At 42.5% G+C, this 21,922-nt stretch overlaps 1 protein-coding gene and 1 long non-coding RNA gene across 10 annotated transcripts in view; one reads left to right on the forward strand and one right to left on the reverse strand.

The window, feature by feature from the left end:
- The window catches only part of LOC138739625 (arylsulfatase H-like), a 41,997-nt gene that overhangs the window by 7,905 nt on the left and 12,170 nt on the right, over nucleotides 1–21,922 (forward strand). For 2 of the 3 annotated variants that reach the window (XM_069892050.1, XM_069892051.1), the window contains exons 3-8: nucleotides 647–796; nucleotides 1,808–1,929; nucleotides 2,571–2,693; nucleotides 4,377–4,800; nucleotides 13,872–14,008; nucleotides 19,041–19,178. In XM_069892050.1, the coding sequence (XP_069748151.1) occupies nucleotides 647–796; nucleotides 1,808–1,929; nucleotides 2,571–2,693; nucleotides 4,377–4,800; nucleotides 13,872–14,008; nucleotides 19,041–19,178 (1,094 nt within the window). The remainder of the gene's footprint in view (nucleotides 1–646; nucleotides 797–1,807; nucleotides 1,930–2,570; nucleotides 2,694–4,376; nucleotides 4,801–13,871; nucleotides 14,009–19,040; nucleotides 19,179–21,922) is intronic. The other variant, XM_069892052.1, reaches the window with a different exon arrangement.
- LOC138739626 (uncharacterized) lies at nucleotides 261–21,901 on the reverse strand. 7 transcript variants are annotated; one of them, XR_011342347.1, is made up of 7 exons: nucleotides 21,566–21,901; nucleotides 18,933–19,127; nucleotides 13,857–14,017; nucleotides 4,541–4,783; nucleotides 3,154–3,590; nucleotides 2,886–3,009; nucleotides 261–433 (listed from the first exon to the last, which is right to left on the reverse strand). It is a non-coding gene; the product is annotated as an uncharacterized lncRNA (long non-coding RNA). The 7 variants fall into 7 exon arrangements; XR_011342344.1 differs by having other exon boundaries at nucleotides 13,680–14,017; XR_011342345.1 differs by lacking the exon at nucleotides 261–433 and adding an exon at nucleotides 593–840 and having other exon boundaries at nucleotides 13,680–14,017.

The following is a 21,922-nucleotide window of genomic DNA, read 5'->3' on the forward strand; positions in this document are numbered from 1 at the left end:
ATGGTAAACAATGGTTTGGAGAAAGCCAGATCTTGTGTATCATGGAAATTATTTGGTACTTTTGCTTAAAATAATGGTTACCAAAGTAATTTTAAATGTGCTTAAAACCTCTGGCTTAAATGGGACAAGTTGGAAGACCTCCATATGAATTTTTAGACATATAACATGGTAAGAGGCCCTTCTGGCCCTTGAGCCTATTCTGCCAAAATACACCAATTAACCTTCAATCCTCGAACTATCTTTATGGGTGAGAGGAAGCCAAGTGATCCGGAAGAAACCCACGGAGAGAACATATAAATTCCTTGCAGACGGTGCTGGATTGGAACCTGCGTCGCTGACGCTGTAATGACCCTGGGTCGCTGGCACTGTAATGGCCCTGGGTCGCTGGCGCTGTAATGGCCCTGGGTCGCTGGCACTGTATTGATAGCACTGCCTGGAAATGTAGATAATCCAACATACGTTCAGAATGATAGAGTCTAGTTGCAGGGAACATGCAATCTAAAAATGCACTCCAATGTGATCTATCAGCAGTTTCTTTAATTTCTTTTTACAAAGCCACTACATACTTTGAAAGCAACAAATATTTGCAGTGAACTCTATTACTGCTTGCTGGGCATTCTACTTATTGTTTCTCCTCTGTGTGCAGGAACATTGTGGTCATTATTCTGTGTTCCAGTTCAACGCTCATGATGTGTGTAACTTGCACAGAGACTGACCATCAGCCTAACATTGTACTCATCATGGCAGATGACCTTGGCATTGGGGACATTGGCTGCTATGGAAATACTACCATAAGGTATTAACACTGCATAACTTTTTTTTCTCCAAAAGGTTTGCTTCCTGGCGAAAAATAAAATCGGGGATTATGATAGACAACTTATTTTATTTATTCAGATATACAACATGATAACGGGCCCTTTCAGCCCACAAGTATGAGCCCAGAGGACCCCAAAACCCAGCAGCAATAGATATTCACCAAGGCAAATGGTTACTTAAACAAAAGTTGCTTTTAATTATCTTTAAATATGAAAATAGAATCACACTTTAACTTATCACTATCGACTTAACTAACCTAACTTAACCCCCTTCTAATTCTAAGTGTACATGTATGTAATGCGTGTGTAAGTTCAGAAAAATTCTTTGATTCACAGTCCAATATCGCTTCTCATTCCTCCAAGTTCACTGTTTGCAGTCAATTCTTATACAGTGCACAGAATTCTTATACTGTGCAGGAAGGTTTTTGTTGGTTTTCAGAGAGAGATTTGTTGTTCCAGGACATCCACAGCTGATTCCTTTTTAATCAGGAACTTCAGTGTCTTGCTGTAGAAACTTGCCCCCTCAAGGTTCTCCAGATGATAACCTCTTTCTTTCAGGTTACCACAGTGTTCCTTTTTTTTCTCTTATTTCAAGTGAAAAATTAGACAGCCAGTCCTCTCCTCTTTCATGAACCACAAGGGCTTTGACCAGGCTGAACCAAGCACTCACAACCCATCTTCCAAATGGGGTTTTTCACATGCTTACCAGCTGCTGACTGTAAAACTGTAGAACTGATCTCTCTCTCTCTCTCTCTCTCTCTCTCTCTCTCTCTCTCTCTCTCTCTCTCTCTTCCCCTGCCCTCACTTTTTTTAAATTCAGGGGCCTGCCTGATATTTGCTTGTACCCAAAGAGTGGCTCAGCCCCAAAACATCGGTCACCCTTGACTTCCCCTGGGTGCTGTGTGAGTTTCTTCAGCATGTTTGTGTATTGCACTTCGTTAGGGGATGAGTTAAGTTTTCCATACCAGTAACAATTATTTTCTTTCAAATAGAACTCCCAATATAGATCGTCTGGCTAAAGAAGGGGTGATGCTGACCCACCATATAGCAGCAGCTCCACTATGTACTCCCAGCAGAGCTTCCTTCATGACAGGCAGATACCCGATTCGGTCAGGTAAGAGAATGTATACAGGTAGAGTTTCTGATTTGACCCCTGTTGGGCATGCGCATTTTATTTGTTTATTGAAGAGCATCTCTTGAACACAGAGCAGTCTGTTGCAATGATTTGAGAACTGACGATGGCCACCCAATAGAGGTAGGAAAGTTGCTTCAGTTGTTGGGGGGGGGGGGGGGTTGGGACACGGGACTAGAACTAGCCTCAAGATGCAGGGTAGTAGATTTAGGATGGAGATGAGGAGGAACTGCTTTTCCCAGAGGATGGTGAATCTGTGGAATTTGCTGCCCATTGAAGCAGTGGAGGCGAGCTCAGTCAATATATTTAAGACAAGGTTGGTTAGATTTTTAAATAGCAGGGGAATTGAGAGATATGAGGAGATAACAGGTAGGGCTATCGTCAGATCTACCATGATCTCAATGAGTGGCTCGACAAGCCAGATTGACTACTTTTGTGCTATTTCTTATGTTCTAAACTAAGCAAGCGATTGAATATTTCAGCTGTCACTCAAACGTCTTGCTCTTTTAACATTCATTGAACTGGTGCTCAGGAAGGGAGGACAACAGGTGAGTAAAACCATGCCAACTTTTAACCAGAAACAATGAAGTTGCCAACTGAATTTGTTTGGATTTTGATTCAAGGTATGGACAATGGTTACAGAGTTCGTGTCTTGATGTTCACTGGCTGTTCTGGTGGTCTTCCTAAGAATGAGATAACCTTTGCAAAAATATTGCAGAAACACGGATATTCCACAGGCATCATAGGTATGTGTCAGTAGAACATCAACCAATATCGGTATCATTTTTCATTTACTTATTTATGGGATGAAGAGCAATGCTCTTCGTGCAATGCACAAATGGGCTGGCAAAAATCTGCATGTTACATGGCATTCAGCGGAAGTAAATGGCTGTACGTCTAAAAAAATTAAAGTAAAATAAAACAAGTAAAGAACTTACCTGCATTAATGAGGCACCCAAATTAATTCAGATGCTGGTCACCTGACCTGAATCAGACCGTACTGGCTGTCTCTGCTGGGTTTGGGTTGAGTTGGAGAATGTGTTCAAACTGGAGTCCTAGTCACTGTTGATTCAGGATGTGAAAATATTCAGAGATTAAGAGAGACAAAGAAAAATAAATTGAACCTGAATCTAAAGGTGAGGGCCAGATATTAAACATCAACAGACCCTGTCAGCAATTGAATTGAAGTTCTTTATGGACACTTACCGAGATACTGTGAAAAGCTTTGTTTTCTCAAGATAAAGGAACAGAAGCAGGCCACCAGGCCCATCAAGTGACTCTACACCAAACTGAACTATGCTCGCACCTACTTCCAATTTCCAACCTTTTCCCCTTGTGTGCTATCTGTGCATGTCAATCTCTACTTAAGCTCAGAGAACATAAGACTTGCAGTCGCTGGAATCTTTTGCACTCAGTAAATGACACATGACAAAGGCTCCCACTTGAAAGTTTGACTGACTGTTCTCTTCATGGACGCTGCTCATCGTTTGGTCTACGCTACATCAGGTAAAGTGGAGATACAAGAAGGTAGAGGGATTGTAGCTGCCAGGACGAACTTGCGAAAATTCACCACTTTCCAATGTCATCTGGTATGTATGATCTTCTGCCCAGGCCCTTCCATTGGTACACTAATCGTAGATGTTCTGACAAAACAAAAGGACTGTCGGCAATAGTGCAAGACCCTTTATATGAGGACTACAATGAATATTGTCTCTGTTAGTTTCATTCAAGTCATTTACATTAGTTTTTCATTACAAGTACCTGTTTAGCTACAGCAAAAACTAATTAAAAAAATATATTACATTTAGACATATAGCATTGGTATCAGCCCAAATCTACCCAATTAACCTACGCCCCTGGTATGTTTTGAAGGGTGGGAGGAAATCGGAGTACATGGAGGAAACCTACGCAGACAGAGCGAGAAAGCAAAAACTCCTTACAGACGGAGTCGGATTTGAACTCTAGTTGCTGGCGCTGTAACAGTGTTGTGCCCTAATTTTGCCACATATTTGTGGTACAATGTGTATGACAATAAACTAAACTGTGCAGTGTGTGTCTGCGTGCGTCTTTGTGTGTGTGTGTCTGTGTGTGTGAGTGCGCACGCGCCATGTTTCTTCTGCCCATGTACAGTCGGACACGGTGGATGGTCAGCCGTGCTTGCTCTCCAGAACTTCTCAGACTTCTGGATTGAGCTTCAGGTGCAGAGGCCACCCTGAGGCAAGAATGGACAGCTATCAGCCTGGCCATTAGCTGTGGTTCCATTCACAAGGCCAAAGTTGAGCTTTTTGCACAGTGCTATTTAATGTCATCTTGCAGCAATTACAACTTTGCACCATGTGCTAGGAATTTGAAGTGTGGGGTTATCATTGGAAAAGTTTGACTTGAATAATTAATTTACAAGCACATTTGTTCTTTTTTTTAAAAAACAGGGAAATGGCACCTTGGAGTGAATTGTGAAACCAGGAATGATTACTGCCATCATCCACTCAGTCATGGGTTTGATTACTTTTATGGCACACCTTTCACCAATGCTAAAGATTGCAAGCCAGGAAAGCAAAGTGTGATTTTTCCAGAGTTTCAAGCCATCGTCTACCTGGCTGCTGAAGTGATCTTTGCGGGACTTTTGATGCTCCTTGTTTTGAAGTGGACAGGTTACATCTGTGTTGGCTGGAAGTGTATTGTGTGGTTTGCAGTGTTTTATTTCCTGCTCCTTGGATCTTGGCACAGTGTGTTTGGCTTCCTGAGGCACTGGAACTGTCTGGTCATGAGGGATCATCATGTTGTTCAACAGCCATCCAATCCAGAAACTCTCTCAACAAGAATGACCAAAGAAGCTCTGGAATTCATTGAAAGGTATTAAAAAGTAGGAAAGTATAAAACATTTAAGGCCATAAGTCCATCAGACAGAGGAGTAGAAATGGCCCAACGAGTCTGCCCTGCCATTCAATCATGAGCCAATCCATTCTCCCATTCAGCCCCACTTCCCGGCTTTCTCCCGAAAACTTTGATGCCTTGGCTAATCAAGAACCTATCAAATTCACCCAATGACTTGGCCTCCACAACAGCCTGTGGCAACAAATTCCACAGATTCACCATCCTCTGGCAAAAGAAATTCCTCCATATCTTTGTACCAAGCGGATGCCCTTCAATCCGGAAGTTGTACCCTCTTGCCCTCGACTCTCCCACCATAGGAAACAATCTTTCTGCATCTACTCTGTCCACACCTTTCAACATTCAAAATGCTTCGACAAGATCCCCCTCATTCTCCTAAATTCCAACGAGTACAGGCCAGGAGCTGTCAAACCCTCCTCATGTGATAGCCCGTTCATTCCCAGAAAGCCTTGTGAACCTTCTCTCAACCCTCTACAAGGTCAGACATCCTTTCTTAAATAAAGAGCCCAAAACTGCTCACAATATTCCAAGTGAGGTCTCACCAGTGCCTCAACATTACATCGCCATTCATATTCTATTCCTCTTGAAATGAATGCCAAGATTGCATTTGCCTTCTTCCCCATTGACTCAACATATGAGTTTATCTTCAGGTCCTAGTATTTTCACTTTTCTCCCCATTTAGAAAATAGTCTGCCCATTTATTTTTTTCTACCAAAGTAGATGACTGTACACTTACTGACATTGTATTTCATTTGCCACTTCTCAGCCCAAACTCATAATCTGTCTAAGACCTCTGCAGCTTCCCTGCTTCCTCAACACTAACTACTCCTCCAATTACCTTCATATCATTGGGCCACAAAGCCATTCATTCCATCATCTAAATCAGTAATATACAGCATAAAAAGAAACAGCCCACAACACTGACCTCTTTCAAACTCTACAAGCAACTATCAGAATATGATCCCTGTATTCATGTTCATCAACCAATGCTCTAACCACGCTAGTATGATATTGCCACGGGCTCGGCTCTTGTTAAGTAGCCTCATGGATGGCACAGTTAGTGTCGGGTTAATGCTACCTTGCTAATAGCGCCAGTGACTAGGGTTCGAATCTGGTGCTGTCTGTAAGAAGTTTGTATGTTCTCCCCAAGTCTGCTTGGGTTTCCTCTGGGTACTCCGGTTTTTACTTCCATGTTACAACATCATGGAATTAGTGCATTTGTTGGTCACTTGGGTGTATTTGGTCAACACGGGCTCGTGGACTAGAAGTGCGTGTGACCACGCTCTATCTCCAAATTAAAAGCAAATTAAATTAGGTCCTGTTCTGGTCTCGTAGCTCCAGAACCCTCAGTTTGAACTTGATCACCACTGCTTTGTGTGTGGAGTTTGGGTGTTGTCACTACAATCACAGGGTGCTCCAGTTTCCTTCCACTTTCCAATAATGTGTTGGTAAATTAATTGTCTAAAGCAATGTAAATGGCAAAAGAACCCAAGAGGGAGTTGATGGACATTTAGAACATAGAACACTACAACACAGTACAGGCACTTTGGCCCTCAAAGTTGTGCTGACCTATATATTCCTCCCTAACCTGTAACCCTCCATTTTTCTTCCATCCATGTGCCTGTCTAAGAGTCTCTTAAATGCCCTTATTATTTCAGCCTCCACCACCATCCCTGGCAACACATTGCAGAACCCAACAACTCTCTGCATAAAAAATATATCCCTGTTGTCTCCTCTAAACTTCACTCCCTTCACTTTGTCCACATTCCACATGTATTCTGGCATTTGCTATTGGGTACTGGCTGTTCACCTTATTTATGCCTCTCTGAATCTTGATATTAAGTCTCTTCTCATCCTTCTATGCTCCAAAGAGAAAAGTCCCAGCTCTGGTAACCTTGCCTCATAAGACATTTTCCAATCCAGACAACATCCTGGTAAATCTCCTCTGCACCCTCTCCATGGCTTCCACATATTTCCTCTAATGAGGTGATCAGAACTGAACACAATACTTAAATGTGGACTCACCAGAGATTTGTCGAGTTGCAACATGACCTCTCTACTCTTGGACTCAGTCTCCCTATTAATGAAGACCAGCAGCCCAACTATCCTATCAGCCTGTGTAGCGACCTTAAGGGATGCATGGATTTGCACCCCAAGGTCCCTCTGTTCATCCATGCTCTTAAGTAACTGACCATTAATTAACCCTGTACTCAGCCTTCTGGTTTGCCCTTCCAAAATGCATCACCTCACACTTAATCCGGATTGAACTCCATCTGCCACTTTTCTGCTGAACTCTGCATCCCGTCTATATCCTCTTGTAACCTTGGACAACCTTCAGCTCCATCCATAACTCCTCCAACCTTCGTATCACCTGCAAACTTACTGACCCATCTTTCATCCAGGCCATTTATAAAAATAACAAAGAGCAGGGGATCCAGAACAGATTCTTCTGGTCCTCCACTAGTTCACTGACCTCCAGGCAGAATATTTTCCTTCCACATCTACTCTCTGCTTTCTACCTGCAAGCCAATTTTTTTAATCCATATAGCCAAAGTTCCATGGATCCCATGCCTCATAACTTTCTGAACGAGTCTCTCATGGGGGAACCTTGTCAAATGCCTTACTAAAATCCCTATAGACCTCATCTACTTCCCTAACCTCATCAATTTGGGTGGTAATAGGTTTTTTGATCACAGGGAAATGGGACTTCTGGGATTGCTTCCCTGAAAGCTAGTCTGGATCGAGTAGGCCCTCATGAGGTAAATTACATAAAACATAATCAGATCACAACTAGCGAATAGTATATAATTCTAATTCTTATATTAGGGTGGCATGATTTAGCTTAGTGATAAGCACAGCATTATTACAGAACCAGTGACTTGGGTTTGAATCTGGTGCTATCTGTAAGGAGTTCTCTTCATCTGCATAGGTTTCCTATCGGGTGGTCTGGTGGCCTCCCACCCATCAAAAACTTACAGGCATTGCAGGTGAATTGGCGCATTTGGGTGGCATGGGCTCATGGGCCAGAAGGGCTTGTTTCCTTGTTGCATATCTAAATTGAGAATTATGGTTATCAGGAGAAAAGGCTGAGTCTAGAGTTGGTTTGCAAGCAACATACAAATGCTTTGTATCTTGGAGAACATCTGAAAGATGTTTTCATTTTGACATTCTTGGATAATTCTGGGAATGAAAGAGTTATCACATGAGGAACGCTTGATGGCTCTTGGCCTGTACTCACTGGAATTTAGAAAAATGAAAGGGGATCTCATTGAAACATTTTGAATGTTGAAAGGCATAGGCTGAGTAGATGGTGGGAGAGTCTAGGACAAGAGGGCACAACTTTCAAGGTTGAAGGGCACCGGGGACTTGGCCATGCAAAGGACATAGATAGACATGTTTTGATTGAGCTTTTCATGAAGAGTATCAAAAATACAGTTAAAATTTTAAAATTATGATTTTTTTTCACCAAAAAGTGGACAAAACAAATTCTAAGAAACTAAGGCAGTTGAGAACAAAAATTGAGGAAGTTTCTACTCAGGCTAGAACATTGAGCGAAAGCCGGAAAGGGACTGGCGTAAGGGTGGGCTCGGGACTGGCAGACCCCGGCAGAGCTGGGGAGTCGGGGCAAGAACTAAATATTATCCTGGAGGAAATGCAAAATTTGAGCAATCAACTTGCGGGTGTTGAAACTATAACAAGAGATGTGACTGAAAGGTTGAATGAAATTTAAAAAAAATAATTGAAGAACTAATGGAAAGAATGAACCAAGCAGAAGTGGTAAAAATGCAAGATAAGCTAAAAAGCTTTGGAAAAAGATATGAAGAAATGGGAGTTGGACACACAAGGTCTGCTGGACAAGATCGACCACATGGAGAATTTTAGCAGATGAAACAATGTTCAAATTATCGGACTAAGAGAAGGAATCGAGGGAAGAGATCTGGTGAACTTCTGTGAAACATGGATCCCCGCGAGTGCTGGGAGAAGACAAATTCAGAGAAAAATCTCAGATTGAAAAGGGCTCACTGGACCCTCGGACCTAGGAGAGCCAGCGATCAGTGCCTGTATTTGGTCCTGGTAAGACTTTTGAGTTACCGGGAACGGGATACAATTCTGGGAGAAGCATATGAATTCTCTAGGAAAAATAATGGCCTGTCCAAGATTGACCATGGAAATGTGCTTTATTTCAACATTTTAGTCTTACTTTGATTAAGCAAAAACTTGAAATATTCAATGATCTACCCCGTGACTCTGAGGGTCGAAGTAGCAGAAGTTAAATGGTGATTTTTCGAGACTAAGAACGAGGTGGAAAATTTCCTGTGAGGTTTATGAAAAGACTAAGGTTACCAAAGACTGAAGAATGTTTACAATGGGACTAAGTAAAAGTTTTTTTTTAAACCATCTTATATTTATTATTGAAAAGTAAATTTTATTGAAATGTTCATGGAGAGCTCAGTAAAGAGAGAAAACTTAGGAAAAGTGGTAGCAGGATGGAGACTCCGGTTTAAGGGGGAGAATGGTGCCCAGAGAAGAATATCCATTAAAGGGAGGGGTTCTTCTTCCTTGAGAGATTCTGCGGGCTTTCTTTGTGGGGTTTCAGGGTTTCCTGTTTATGTCACCATCAGGGCAGGGACATTGTTTTTTTTTTAAAAAGGGGAACGATTACCATATTATTTAAACAATCTAAAAGGTTTTATTGTTAAACAATATTTGTTTAAAATTGTTATGGATAGAATATTAACATTTATTAGTCTTAATGTTAATCAGATAAATGGGTCAGTGAAAGGAAGAGGGTCTTGGCACACCTAAAAGAAATTAAAGGCAGATATAGTCTTTCTACAAGAAACACATCTTACTAAATTAAAAAAAGAGGATGCACAGGACAAGTAATATCATCTTCATTTGGCTCAAAAGCAAGAGGAGTAGTAATGTTAATTAATAAATAATAGAAGAGACATTGACTGACCAAGCTAGAAAATTTGTAATGGCCCATTGTAAAATTTATGCAGAATCATGGACTTTGATGAACATCTATGCACCAAATTATGACGCCGAAGCCTTTATGAAGGATATCTTTTTAAAAATAGCAGAGGGAAGACAAAGTATACTGGTTGGGGGAGACTTCAATTTCTGTCTAGATCCAATAGTGGATAAGTCAGCCAGAACAGTTACAAGGGAAAAACTGAAAAAAAATGACAAGATCATTTATGAAGGATTTAAATTTGATTGATATATGGAGGCAGTTTAACCCCGTAGAAAGAGACTATTCGTTCTACTCAAGGGTTCATGACTCACGTAGAAGGACTGATTTGTTTTTAATGTTTGCCCAGTTAAAAAGTAGAGTGGTAAAAACAAAATATTTGGTGAGATTTTCATCATTCTCCTTTGAAGAAGAGAGTCTTGTCTCTTGGATCCAAATAGGATTGAATTCAATAAAAGAGGAGACAGCAAAGGAATATATTTACAATGGAATATTAAGTTAATAACAAAGAAGATGGATAACCCTGTATTAGAATATGGCAAGGAATAAATGAGTGCATTGGAAAAAAAAGCAGGTATATTACTAAGAACATAATTATGTACAAACGTGTTGATGCCTATGAATCTGGGTAATAAAATATTGAATTCTTGGTATGACAAAGAAATAAGATACATTGATGACTGTTATGTGGAGGCACCTCTTACGTCTTTTGGACCATTAAGAAATAAATATGGAGTAGTTAATGGGACTTTCTTTTGTTTTCTCCAGCTAAGATCGCCTCTCAGAGAAAGATGGGGTCAAATTTGGTCCCACCTGAAATTAGCGAAATGGAATGAACGATTTGGCTAGGAAATACACCTCAATTTGTAACTAAGATGTACTATGCTCTCCAGGATGAAAGTGTGAAACCAGGTTTATGGAGATTGAGAGAGAAGTGGGAATCAGATGTAGGAGTCACAATAATGGAAAGATGTTGCTCTGATTGGTGTTTGGATAGCATGATGTCAATTATAAATGCAAGATACGGATTAGTGCAATTTAATTTCCTACACCAGTTATATCTCACACCACAGAAGTTGCATAAGTGAAAATCTGAAATACTGGAGATGTGTGTTAGGTGTGGGACAGAAATAGGTATGTTTCTGTATGCTATGAGGTTGTATGTGAAGGTGAGTCCTTTTTAGCAAGGATATTACCAAAATATTAACAAGGATAATGGGCACGGGTGGGGGGGGGGGTGGTGACCCAAAACTTTATCTTTTATGCAACTTTATTGAGATAGGCAATGAACTAAATAAATTCCAATAACTTTAGCAGTGGTTAAGAAATGTATTGCAATCACTTGGAAATCAGACTCCCCTCTACATATAGCACGATGGGGTGCTGAGATGAATAGTTGCATGCGTATGGAAAAAAAATTGCATACAACTTAAAGAACAAATATGACATATTTATCAAGATATGGCACCCGTAGTTGGATCATATAGGGGCCCAATTGTAATTATAACTACAATAATAAAAAAGAACAATGATAAATGCTGCCATATTTTGGAAGAAAAAATACTTTGATATTGGAGAGTTTACCACGTATATTTATGAAAAAAACTTAAAAATAAAATATTCAAAAAAATATTGAATGGTGCCCACTTAAAACAGAGATGTGGAGGAATTTCTTTCACCAGAGGGTGGTGAATCTGTGGTATTTCTTGCCATAGGGAGTTGTAGAGGCCAAGTCGTTGGGTGTATTTAACAAGTGGCAGGGTAGACTCGATGGGCTGAATAGCCTATTTCTGTTTCAATATCTTACGATAATCAGGAATGATTTGTTCCCCAAGAGACATTGGTTCAAGTTAATGGGGGAGGGAGGGGAGAGAATGAGACAGGGGGAAAAAAAACATTCACTGCACAATGAGGATTTGGAATTCAATGCCTGAAAGGATTGTGAAGGTAGAAACCCTCAACACACTTGGATAATTGCTTGAAGAAGCTTAACTTGCATTGCACTGGACTTAAAAATAGGGGTTGGTATTAACCTAAGGTCTATTTCTGGGCAGTATAACCTCCTCCTTTGCCAACATTTTGATGTTTCCAAAGGATATTCTGTTAAATTATCCAGCAAAGGTTGGAGACTTGATGAACCAGCTAGTCTCCATAAGTAGTAGTGGTCGGCCATGATAACATTGAATGGTGGAACTGGCGTGAAGGGCTGAATGCTCTTCTATTTTCTATGTTTCTATGAAGTCACGAGCCAGCAGTGGAACACAAGAATGCAAATCTTGAGCAAACAATGCGAGACTCAACAGGTCAGGCAGCATCCATGGAGAGAAATGGTCGGTTGACTTTTTATGTCGGGACCCGCCGTCGAGGGACAACCCGAAATACTGATGGCCCATTTCTCTCCATGGATGCTGCCTGACCTGTTGAATTCTGCCGGTCTCTCACTTGCTCAAGATTCCAGCATCTTCTGTTTTGACGTTTCAAAAGATTTCTTTTGGTTTAGCTTCATGGTGACGCAGACGCTGTGGGTCGAAGGGCTGGTTCCCATGCCGTACTGATCTGGACTCGATGCTGTCATGAGTGCCTTGGATGCAGTGAAATTGCAAGAAAAAGGGGGAGAAAATAAGCAGTGGTAGTATATGATCAAGCTGAACAGATACTTGTGGATTTATATATAACATATTGCATTATAGCACATTACAGGCCTTTCAGAGTACATGAAGGTCAGCAGCAGAAAGAGTGTTAGCCAGGGGCATTATGGTTTTGGGGGGGCGGGGCAAAGCCTGACAGTCGTACATTTGGTCAGCGGGGGTGGGGTGGGGGGGGTTGGTGGGCTTGCTGGTGGTGCCAAACAGATGTGAACCTCCTTTGTCCCTCTGGCGTAGCAGCCAAAAGCGCTGCTTTTATTGCGTGGAGAGTCACTAGCGTGCATCAAGCTAAACTTTAGTGACACTTGAAGCATGCGAGTGATGCGGGCGGAAGCGGGACTGACGGCGAGCGATTGGCATTGGCATATGGAGGCACAGCACATCGCAAGAGGGGGCCATGCCTGCGAATCCCACCCCCCCACTTGGCATTGACCCTAGCGCGCACATTGTTCTGCTCCATGCCACTCTAAGCCTTCCCTACCTCTCAACCATAACCCTCAATTTTTCTTCTATCCATGTGCCTGTGTAAGAGTCTTTTGAATATCCTCATTTTATCAACCTCCACCACCAACCCTGGCAATGTATCCCAGGCACGCACCACTCGGTGTAAAAAAAAATCTATCTCCATTGTTTCCCATAAATTTTCCCCCACTCACGTAAACAGATGTCCTCTAGTATTTGCTATTGTCACTCTGTGGAAAAGGAGCTGGCTGTCCACCCTTTCTATGCCTTTCATAATCTTTTACACCTCCATAAAATCTCCTCTCATTCTTTGTCATTCCAAACATAAAAGCCGTAGCTCTGTCACTCTTGTTTAATGTAATGTCTCTGTTCTGGCAACATCCTGGTCAATATCCTCTGTATTCTCTCAAAAGTTCGACATTCTTCCTGTAATGAAGTGACCAGAACTGAATGCAATACTTCAAATGTGGTTTAACCAAAGTTTCATAAATGTGCAACACTGCCTCGCGTCTCTTGAACTCAATTTTGCTCAGATCAATTTTAGGAAATAATTTTTCTTTAGATGTTCTGCATTGTAACAGGCTCTTCTGGCCCATGCTACCCAAATATGGCAATTAATCTTCAACCCCTGTGCATTTTGAAGGGTGGGAGGAAACTCATGCAGACATGGGGAGAACGTACAAACCACTTACTGCGCCGGATTTGAACGCGGGTCACTGGCGCAGTAAAACCGTTGCGTTAACCGCTAAGCTAACCTAGGTAGAGGTGATCATCATGACTGGGTGGGATCATAAACAAGTCAAATCTATGCATGAGATACTGGAGATGCTGGAACCCGGAGCCAAAAACAACTCGCTGCATTCCTCCAGGGGTCAGCCCAAACTCTTCCATTGATTTCAAGGCCGACACAAGTTATTCTAATGTCGTCATACGTTTCATATTTTCAGAAACCAGAAGAGGCCATTTCTTCTTTTCATGTCATTTCTACACGTTCACACTCCTTTCTTCACCACCAAGACATTTGTTGGGAAGAGCAACCACGGCTCTTATGGAGACAATGTGGAGGAGATGGATTGGCACGTAGGTGAGTTCTCTGCGAAAAAAAATAAAGGGTTTGGTAGTATAGCTGCCCCAGCAATCTCTGGTGTGAGATCATTTCCCAAAATAGCAGTTGGGACATTTCAATTCAAGTAAATAAATAAAGCAGGATTTTAAAAGTTGGCATCCGTAAAAGGTTATTTGATTCAATACTCCCCTTCACGGTCAAGGCCGGTGTGGGGGTTGCTCTTTGAACTTGCGCAGCAAATAACTACAGTAAAGCCCCCTGGTATCCAGCCCATATGGGGATTGGTAGATGCCGGTTGTTTAAGATTGAGTGATGTGTGATTGACAAACAAACGACGAGGCATGCCAATTTTATGTTTCCCTATTTATTTTCCGTGATTTTTTTTTGCTTGAACTACAAATAACAGGGGTTTGGGAATTTTCAAGAAAATACAAAGCTAGGATAGCCTCAGGCCCTCAATAATAATGATGCTTTGGGTGTGTCTCGTGCTCTCACTGTTCGTTTTAGATTGGTCACAGTATTTGAGCTATCGAAAAAAAGCAGATACACACACCGAGAGCACTTCAGTTTATACAAGTCATAATTACTAAATCTAAAGCTGATTTCAAACTACAATATGCAAGCCCTTCCCAATTATACTTATCAACGCCTGGACTGGTCCCAACTGCCAAAGCGAGGCAATGACTGCGCACTTGTAGTAGGTTGTCTGGGCACTGGTAGCAGCCTCTCCACCTCCCCTGACCGGGACGTTGGTTGGAATCTAGAAGTTCTTCTTGCTGAGAGATGTTGCGACCTCTTGGAGAGTCTCAAACTTCAGCAGTGGGACCATGGCTTATATTAACCAAAAGTTGCCCACCCACAGCCCATTCCCCCCCCCCCCCCCCCGATTTAATTACCTTCAATGTCTCCTGACAATCTGCGACCAACAAAAGACAACTGCATCTCTGGGCCTCATGGTGGAAATTAGATATGTTTTCTTATTCAAATGCATCCCTGGGCCTCATGGTGGAATTTAGATGGTATCTACTAATTCATATGCATCCATGGGCCTCATATAAGATTATGTCTTCTGATTCATATGCATCTCTGGTCCCCATGGTCGAATTTAGTCATCTGATTCACATGTATACATTCTTGCATAAGCTGATCTAAATCTTCCATTACACATGCACAGCGTAGAAACAGGCCCTCTGGCTTAACTTGCCCATGCCAATCAAAATGTCCTAACCGCACTAGTCTTACCTTCCTTCATTGGACCCATAGCATCTGCCCCATCCATGCACTCCTCTAAATGTCTTTTAATTGTTGTAACTATACCCATGGCATCTCGTTCTACATACCCTCTGTGTGACAAAGTTACCCCTCAGGTCCTCTTTAATCTTTCCCCTCTCACCTTAAAACCATACTCTTTGGTTTTTGACTCCCCAGCACCCTCCCCTGCCCCCCAAATCCTGGAAAGTGACTCTTCACCATATCTCATGCTCCTTGTGATTTTACAAGGTCATCGTTCAGCCATCTCTAATTCAGAAAATAAAATGCCACAGCCTTTCCAGTCTCTCCTCGTAACTCAAGCCCTCCAGTCCCAGAAACATCCCTGTGGATCTTTTCTGCACCCTTTCCAGCTCTGTGACATCATTCTTGTAGCTGGATGACCAGAACTGTATGCAACAGTCCACAAGTGATCTCACGGATATCTTGTTCTATTGTTACATGGCATCCTAACTTTTATTCTCATCGCCCTGACCAATGGAGACAAGTCTGCTAAATGTCTTGTTCATCAACGTGTCTATCTGAGCCATCACCTTCAGGGACCTATGTACCTGTCTCTATTCTTGACTACTTCACTAGCTATCTCAGGAGCTCTGAGAATCGTGTCTACCCCATAACTCTGCATCACATGCCTCTATTCTTCAACAGTCCCCTGCCCTGGATTAGCTTCCAAAAATGCAACCCCTCGCGCACATCCAAGTTAAATTCCAATTGCTCTTCCTTGGCTCACGTCCCCAGTGTTGGTTCAGACAGTGTTATCGCCTCAGAGAAATTACCTCACGAAGACAAAGATGTCTGTCAGAATCCTCGTGGACTCTGAGTGGAAATTACAGATTGGGGAACTCACACCACCCCTCAAATTTCGAACACGATTGCATTTTGCAACATACAAAGGCCTGGCAGGGGAGGAATCTTCCAAGTTAGAGTTCAAGTTTATTGTTAAATGGAACAGTAAAACTCCTGGTATTCAGCATTTAGGGGATTGGAAGATGCCGGAAAACTGAATGTTATGGCTGTTTGAGATTGCGTGTTGCATGGATTGGCAAACTAACGGCGAGGCAATGCCAATTTTAAACCTCTATTTTTTAACCTTTTTCTGCGATCCTGAGGCTACCTGTTGAATGAATTCTAGATAAAAGAGGTTTTACTGTACTTACCCCCTCCATAAATCTTCGTCCGCGAAGCCAAGCCAAAGAAAGAATAGCAAGAAGTAGTGTAACATGGTGCAGTGTTACAGGGTGTGGCGTTACAGGGTGTGGCGATACAGTGTGGTGTTACAGGGTGTGGTGTTACAGTGTGGCGATACAGTGTGGCGTTACCGAGTGTTGCGTTACAGGCTGTGGTGTTACACAGTGGGGTGTTGCAGGGTGTATGTTACAGTGTGTGGTGTGACATATTAAGTTATATTTTATGTTATGTATAGATATGTTTTTGGAAAATAGATTGTGGGATTTTTAGTTAGGTCACACACAGATACAAACACTTCAAAACAGATTTCATTTAAAATGCTGGAACTCTGCTCAAGCCAGACAGTTCAGGCTCTGAGTGCCTTTGCAAAAACTTTAAAGTATGGCTATAGAGACTTCACAAGTAGGTGTTAATTGGAAATGCTGTGGAGTAATGGATTATTTGTTTTGGAAAGCAACAGATGAACAGACTCGGAAGATTGGGTCGGTGCCACAGTCTGTCTGGATGAAGTTTGCTGTTCTAAGAGGGTCATGTGGTTTTTCTCTGAGTGAGAGAGAGAGAGAGAATTCAGTTCTACAGTTCAGCAGTAGTGGGGACTGGAACAGGACAAGCTATCAAGCTTGTTTGAAACCCCATTTTGAAGACAGGTTGTGAGTTCTTAGTTCAGTCTTTTCAAAGCACTTGTGGTCCATACAAGAGGAGATGGCTGGCTGTATAATGTTTTGCCTGAAATAAGGGAAACAGAAAAGGAACTCTGTGGTGACCTGAAAGAAAGATGTTCTCATCTGGAAAACCCTGATGGGGCAAGTTTCTTTGGCAAAACACTGAATTGGGTGATCGAAAGAAATTAGTTTGTGTGCAATGAGCAATAAATTTCTCTCTGAAACTCAACAAGAAACTTCCTGAGCGGTAACCATTTACCTTTCAAGCACAAGAGCCTGGTGAAATTCATAAATGTTAAATTCTGTGCACAGTATAAGAATTGCCTGAAACTGGTGAACTTGGAGGAGTGAGAAATAAGTTTGGACTGTGAATCAAATAACTTTTTTTTTACTTATACACATATTACATACATATGTGCTTAGAAATAGAAGGGGGTAAAGTATGTTAAGTCAATTGTGATAAGTTTGATCCTGTTTTTATGTTTAAAGAAAATTAAAAATAAGTTTTGTTTAAGTAACCATTTGTCTTGGTGAATTTTTATTGCTGCTGGGTTTTGGGGTCCTCTGGGCTCGTAACAGTGGTGTTACAGGGTGTTTTGTTACAGTGTGGTGTTCCAGTGTTTGGTGTTCAAGTGTGTCGTGTTACAGTGAGAAGATCAATTGGTACACAACAAGGGCAGTAGGAGTGCCCTACTGTGAGATTCCTTTCGGAGTCTGTGTCTGCACTTGAATAGTATCCCCCTCTGACAGGAGGAGGGGGAGAGTGTGTGGCTGCGGTGGGACGGATCTTTCAGTATGTTGGCTCTCTTTCCATATGTTGGCTCTCTTTCCGAAGCAGTGGGAGATGCAGATGAAGTTGGTGGAGACATTGTAGATAGGATGGTGAAGAAGCACCTTTCTCTTCATTCCGCGTTGTTCTGAGCCGTATGTTAAGAGTAAAAGGAAAGGACAAAGTTGGTCCCCTAGAAGATCAGAGTGGTCATCTATGTGTGGAGCCTCATGAGATGGGGAGTTTTTTGTATCATTATTTATTCAGGAAATGGTGTATAAGGAGAGAGGAGAAAGAAGCAGTTGTGGCATGGAACATACAGAGATCAAAGAGGAGGATGTGTTTGCTGCTTTTCAGTGAATATATCAAAGTATTGAGTGCAGGAGTTGGGATGCTATGGTGAGGTTGTATAAAACATTGGTGAGGCTGAATTTGGAGTATTGTGTGCAGTTCTGGCCACTGATCTACAGGATGGATATCAGTAAGACTGAAAGAGTCCATTGAAGGTTTACTAGGATGTTGCCGGCTTTTCAGTTGAGTTGAGTTACAGGGAAAGATTAAACACGTTGGGTCTTTATTCCTTCGAGCGTAGAAGAATGAGCGGAGATTTGATAGAGGTTTACAAAATTACGAGAGGTATAGACAGAATAAAGGCGAGTAGGATCTTTTGACTTATTGGAAGAGATAAATGTGAGAGGACGTGGGTTTAAGGTGAAAGGTGAAAGGTTTAGGGGGAACATTAGGGGGAATCTTCTTCACTCAGAGAGTGGTGCGAGTGTGGAACTAGCAGCCATCTGATATGGTAAATGCGGCTCGCTCTTAAGTTTTAAGAATAAATTGGGTAGATACATGTATGGGAGTGGTCTGGAGGGTTCACAAGATCACAAGGCAAAGGAACAGAAGCAGGCCACTAGGCCCATCGAGTCTGTTCCGTAAATCAACATTATGGAATGGGTGCAGATCAGGGGACTAGAGGAATGATGTTTCAGCACAAACTAGAAGGGCCAAAGGGCCTGTTGTCTGTACAGTAATTTTCTATGGTTCTATATATTACCGACTGCAAACTCCTCTAATCTTGGTCGGAGATGTTTCTATACCATGCTGTGATCACCCAGCTCGAACGAGACTTTTATTCCTGATATTCTTGTTTTGCTGCTTCCAGGTCAGATTGTAAATTCCATCAACAATCTTGGTCTTGCAAATAAAACCCTCATCTACTTTGCCTCAGATCACGGTGGCAGCCGGGACTCTGTCGGAATAAATGGAGAGATTGAAGGAGGGTGGAACGGAATATACAGAGGTAACTGCTTTCGGGAGCCCATTTTAATCTATTTGAAATGGACGCTTCACATCATTATTCCAGCAAGCCATTTTCCCTGCAGGAATAGAGTAAAACCTGAAAGTCTGCAGATGCAGTTAAAACACAGAAATGCTGGAGGAACTCAGCAGGTCTTGCAGCGTCCACAGCAGGTGGAGTTATATTATGGACGATTTGGGCCTGAGCCCTTCCTCAAGGTATGAGTAAAGGTAGATGTCTGTGCAGAAAGGCTCGGGATAAATGAAAGGGGGAGGAGTACAGACCAACAAACAAAGGGGTTAACTGGATAAGAGAACAGGAGAGAGGAAAGATTGGGAGAAGAGGCAGTTTTTCGCCCTGTGAAAGAAGAGACAGGGAAAATGGAAGAGAGGGGGAGAGAGCAAAGGAAACATTGGGACGGATGTGGGGGTGTGGTGGGGTGTAGTTAATGGAAGTTGATGTTCATGTCATAATGTTGGAGGGTGCCCAGATGGAATATGAGGTACTCTTCATCTAATTTGCAGGTGGTCTCAGCCTGGCACTGCACGAGACCATGACCAGACATGTCGGCAAGGGAACGGGGTGTGGGGCACTGAGGTACCAGCGAGCAAGCACAAAACTCAAAGACTGTACAACAGGCTTTATTCTAGTTAAAGTCTGAAAAACCAGTTCCATGCTTTGGTGGCTCCTGTGTGACTGGCTCAGGAGGGGCCAGCTCAGGTCTATATTCGGGTTGGCTGATTGACAGCCAGCCAGATGGAGTCAGCCTTTAGGTGGTCTTTCTGCAGGTACAGAGATCGCCCCCTGCAGTAGGCTGGTGGTCGTATCACCGCACCGGGGAATTGAAATGAGTTGCCACTGGAAGATCCAGGCTACTGCAGGAATAACCATTTGTTTGAGGGGTTTAACAGGAAGAGGAAATGACTGAAACCCAGTGTTCTCACTGTGCATTTGTGCTCTGTCGAATGGAGAGTGAAGTACAGGGGTGAGCTATCAAATGTGCTGGGAGATTGCTTTAAATTTGGAGATAGAGCACGGTAGCAGGCCTTTTCGGCCTATGAACTCATGGTCCCCAATACACCCATTAGCCTATAAAATCCATATGACTTGCAGTTCAATCTGATCTGCATGACAACACAAGACAAGAGAAAAGGCAACTTAAATACTGCAGGAGTGCCACGATTCCTAAGTTCAAGTTTATTTTCCGGTGGGCCAAGTTCTAGTGAGAAGGTTTGTTCAGTGTGCAGTCCAGCTAGTCAATCCACACCTGGTACAGCAGTAAAAACCACAGAATGCAGAGTTAGAGAGTTATGAAGAGATCGGTTAGGACAGAGGAAAAGCAATGTTATTTTTCTCATCCGAGGTTCATTCAGGTGTCCGATAATAGCAAGAACGCACAGTCATTGAATCTCGTTAAACAAGAAGATCTGCAGAAACTGGGATCTTGTGCAATGCACAAAAGTGCTGGAGAAACCTTATCCATTATTTTTATCATTGTCAAGTTTATTGTCATCTGAGGGTGCCCGGACGCAATATGAGGTGCTGTTTCTCCAATTTGCGGGTGGCTTCAGCCTGGCAGTGCATGATGAGACCATGGACGAAACAGCGTTCTCCGCTCCACGATGGAAAAAAAAAGCAGACGTACAACCAGACGTAACACACAATATATACACAGGACAAGTATTTCATCTGCACAAATAAATAGTGCTTCATGAATGTGAGAGTCTTGGATGGTTAGTGTGAGCCGTTCCTTTGGTCGTTCGGCAGTCTCACTACCCGCGGGGGGTAGTGGGGGGGGAAGCTGTTCCTCAGGCTGGTGGTGCTGGCTCTGATCCTCCTGCATCTCTTCCCTTGATCATAAGAACCTTGATCTCGCGCTCGTGAACCTCCCTACCAACGGGAGGAGGGAGAAGGGAGTGTGGCCGGGGTGGGATGAGTCTTTTAACCAGTTAGCTGCAGGAAATGTGGGTGGATGAGGGGGGCTTCGGTGTGAATTGCTGGGAAATAATGAGGAGGGGAGTTTATTGTGAAAAGCACTTACAATGTACAAATTCACTGAATTTCTTGCTTGCGGCAGCTGCACAAGTATGTAATATACATCAATAAGCAATAAGTCTAAATTGAATTACCACATGAGAAAAAAAATAAATAGAATCGATGCCTCCTTTTCTTCAGCACCACACCCCTTTCCCTTCCTTCTCCTATCAGAGAGCTACATTTCTTAGTCCTCTGCTCTCTCCCCATTACTTCTCAGCTTCATTCCCTTCTACCCTTCCACCTGCATCTACCTGTGACCAATTACTCACCTGTTAACCTGTGCTCTTCCTCCTTCCCCTTCCTTACTCCTCTCCTACTCCCCCCGCCTCGCCCCCCCACCCCACCTCGCTCACCTTTTTAATTCAGGTGCCTGCATGTTTTTTTTTTTCCAGATTCCTGACAAAGGGCTCAGGCCCAAAACATTTTGCTGCCTTTTGCTTTCTGCGGATGTTGAGTGACCTGCTGAGATTCTCCAGCACGTTTGCATACTGCCCTAATTATTCTCTGTTGTTGTTAGTGGAATAAAACAATACATTACATTGGTGCTCTCAGATCTTTCGTCCTGGTTTAGTGTTCTGGTTAGGATAACATGGAAAGGTTCAAGAGCCTGATAATTGTTGGAAAAAATACTATTCTTGAATCTCGAGGACCTGAGCTTAAGGTAGCAGGAAGAAGAAAGCATGGCCAGGCTGATGAGGGTCCTTTATGAT

This window comes from Narcine bancroftii, chromosome 7 (genome assembly GCF_036971445.1).
Source record: "Narcine bancroftii isolate sNarBan1 chromosome 7, sNarBan1.hap1, whole genome shotgun sequence".
In the NCBI taxonomy this organism is placed as follows: domain Eukaryota; kingdom Metazoa; phylum Chordata; class Chondrichthyes; order Torpediniformes; family Narcinidae; genus Narcine; species Narcine bancroftii.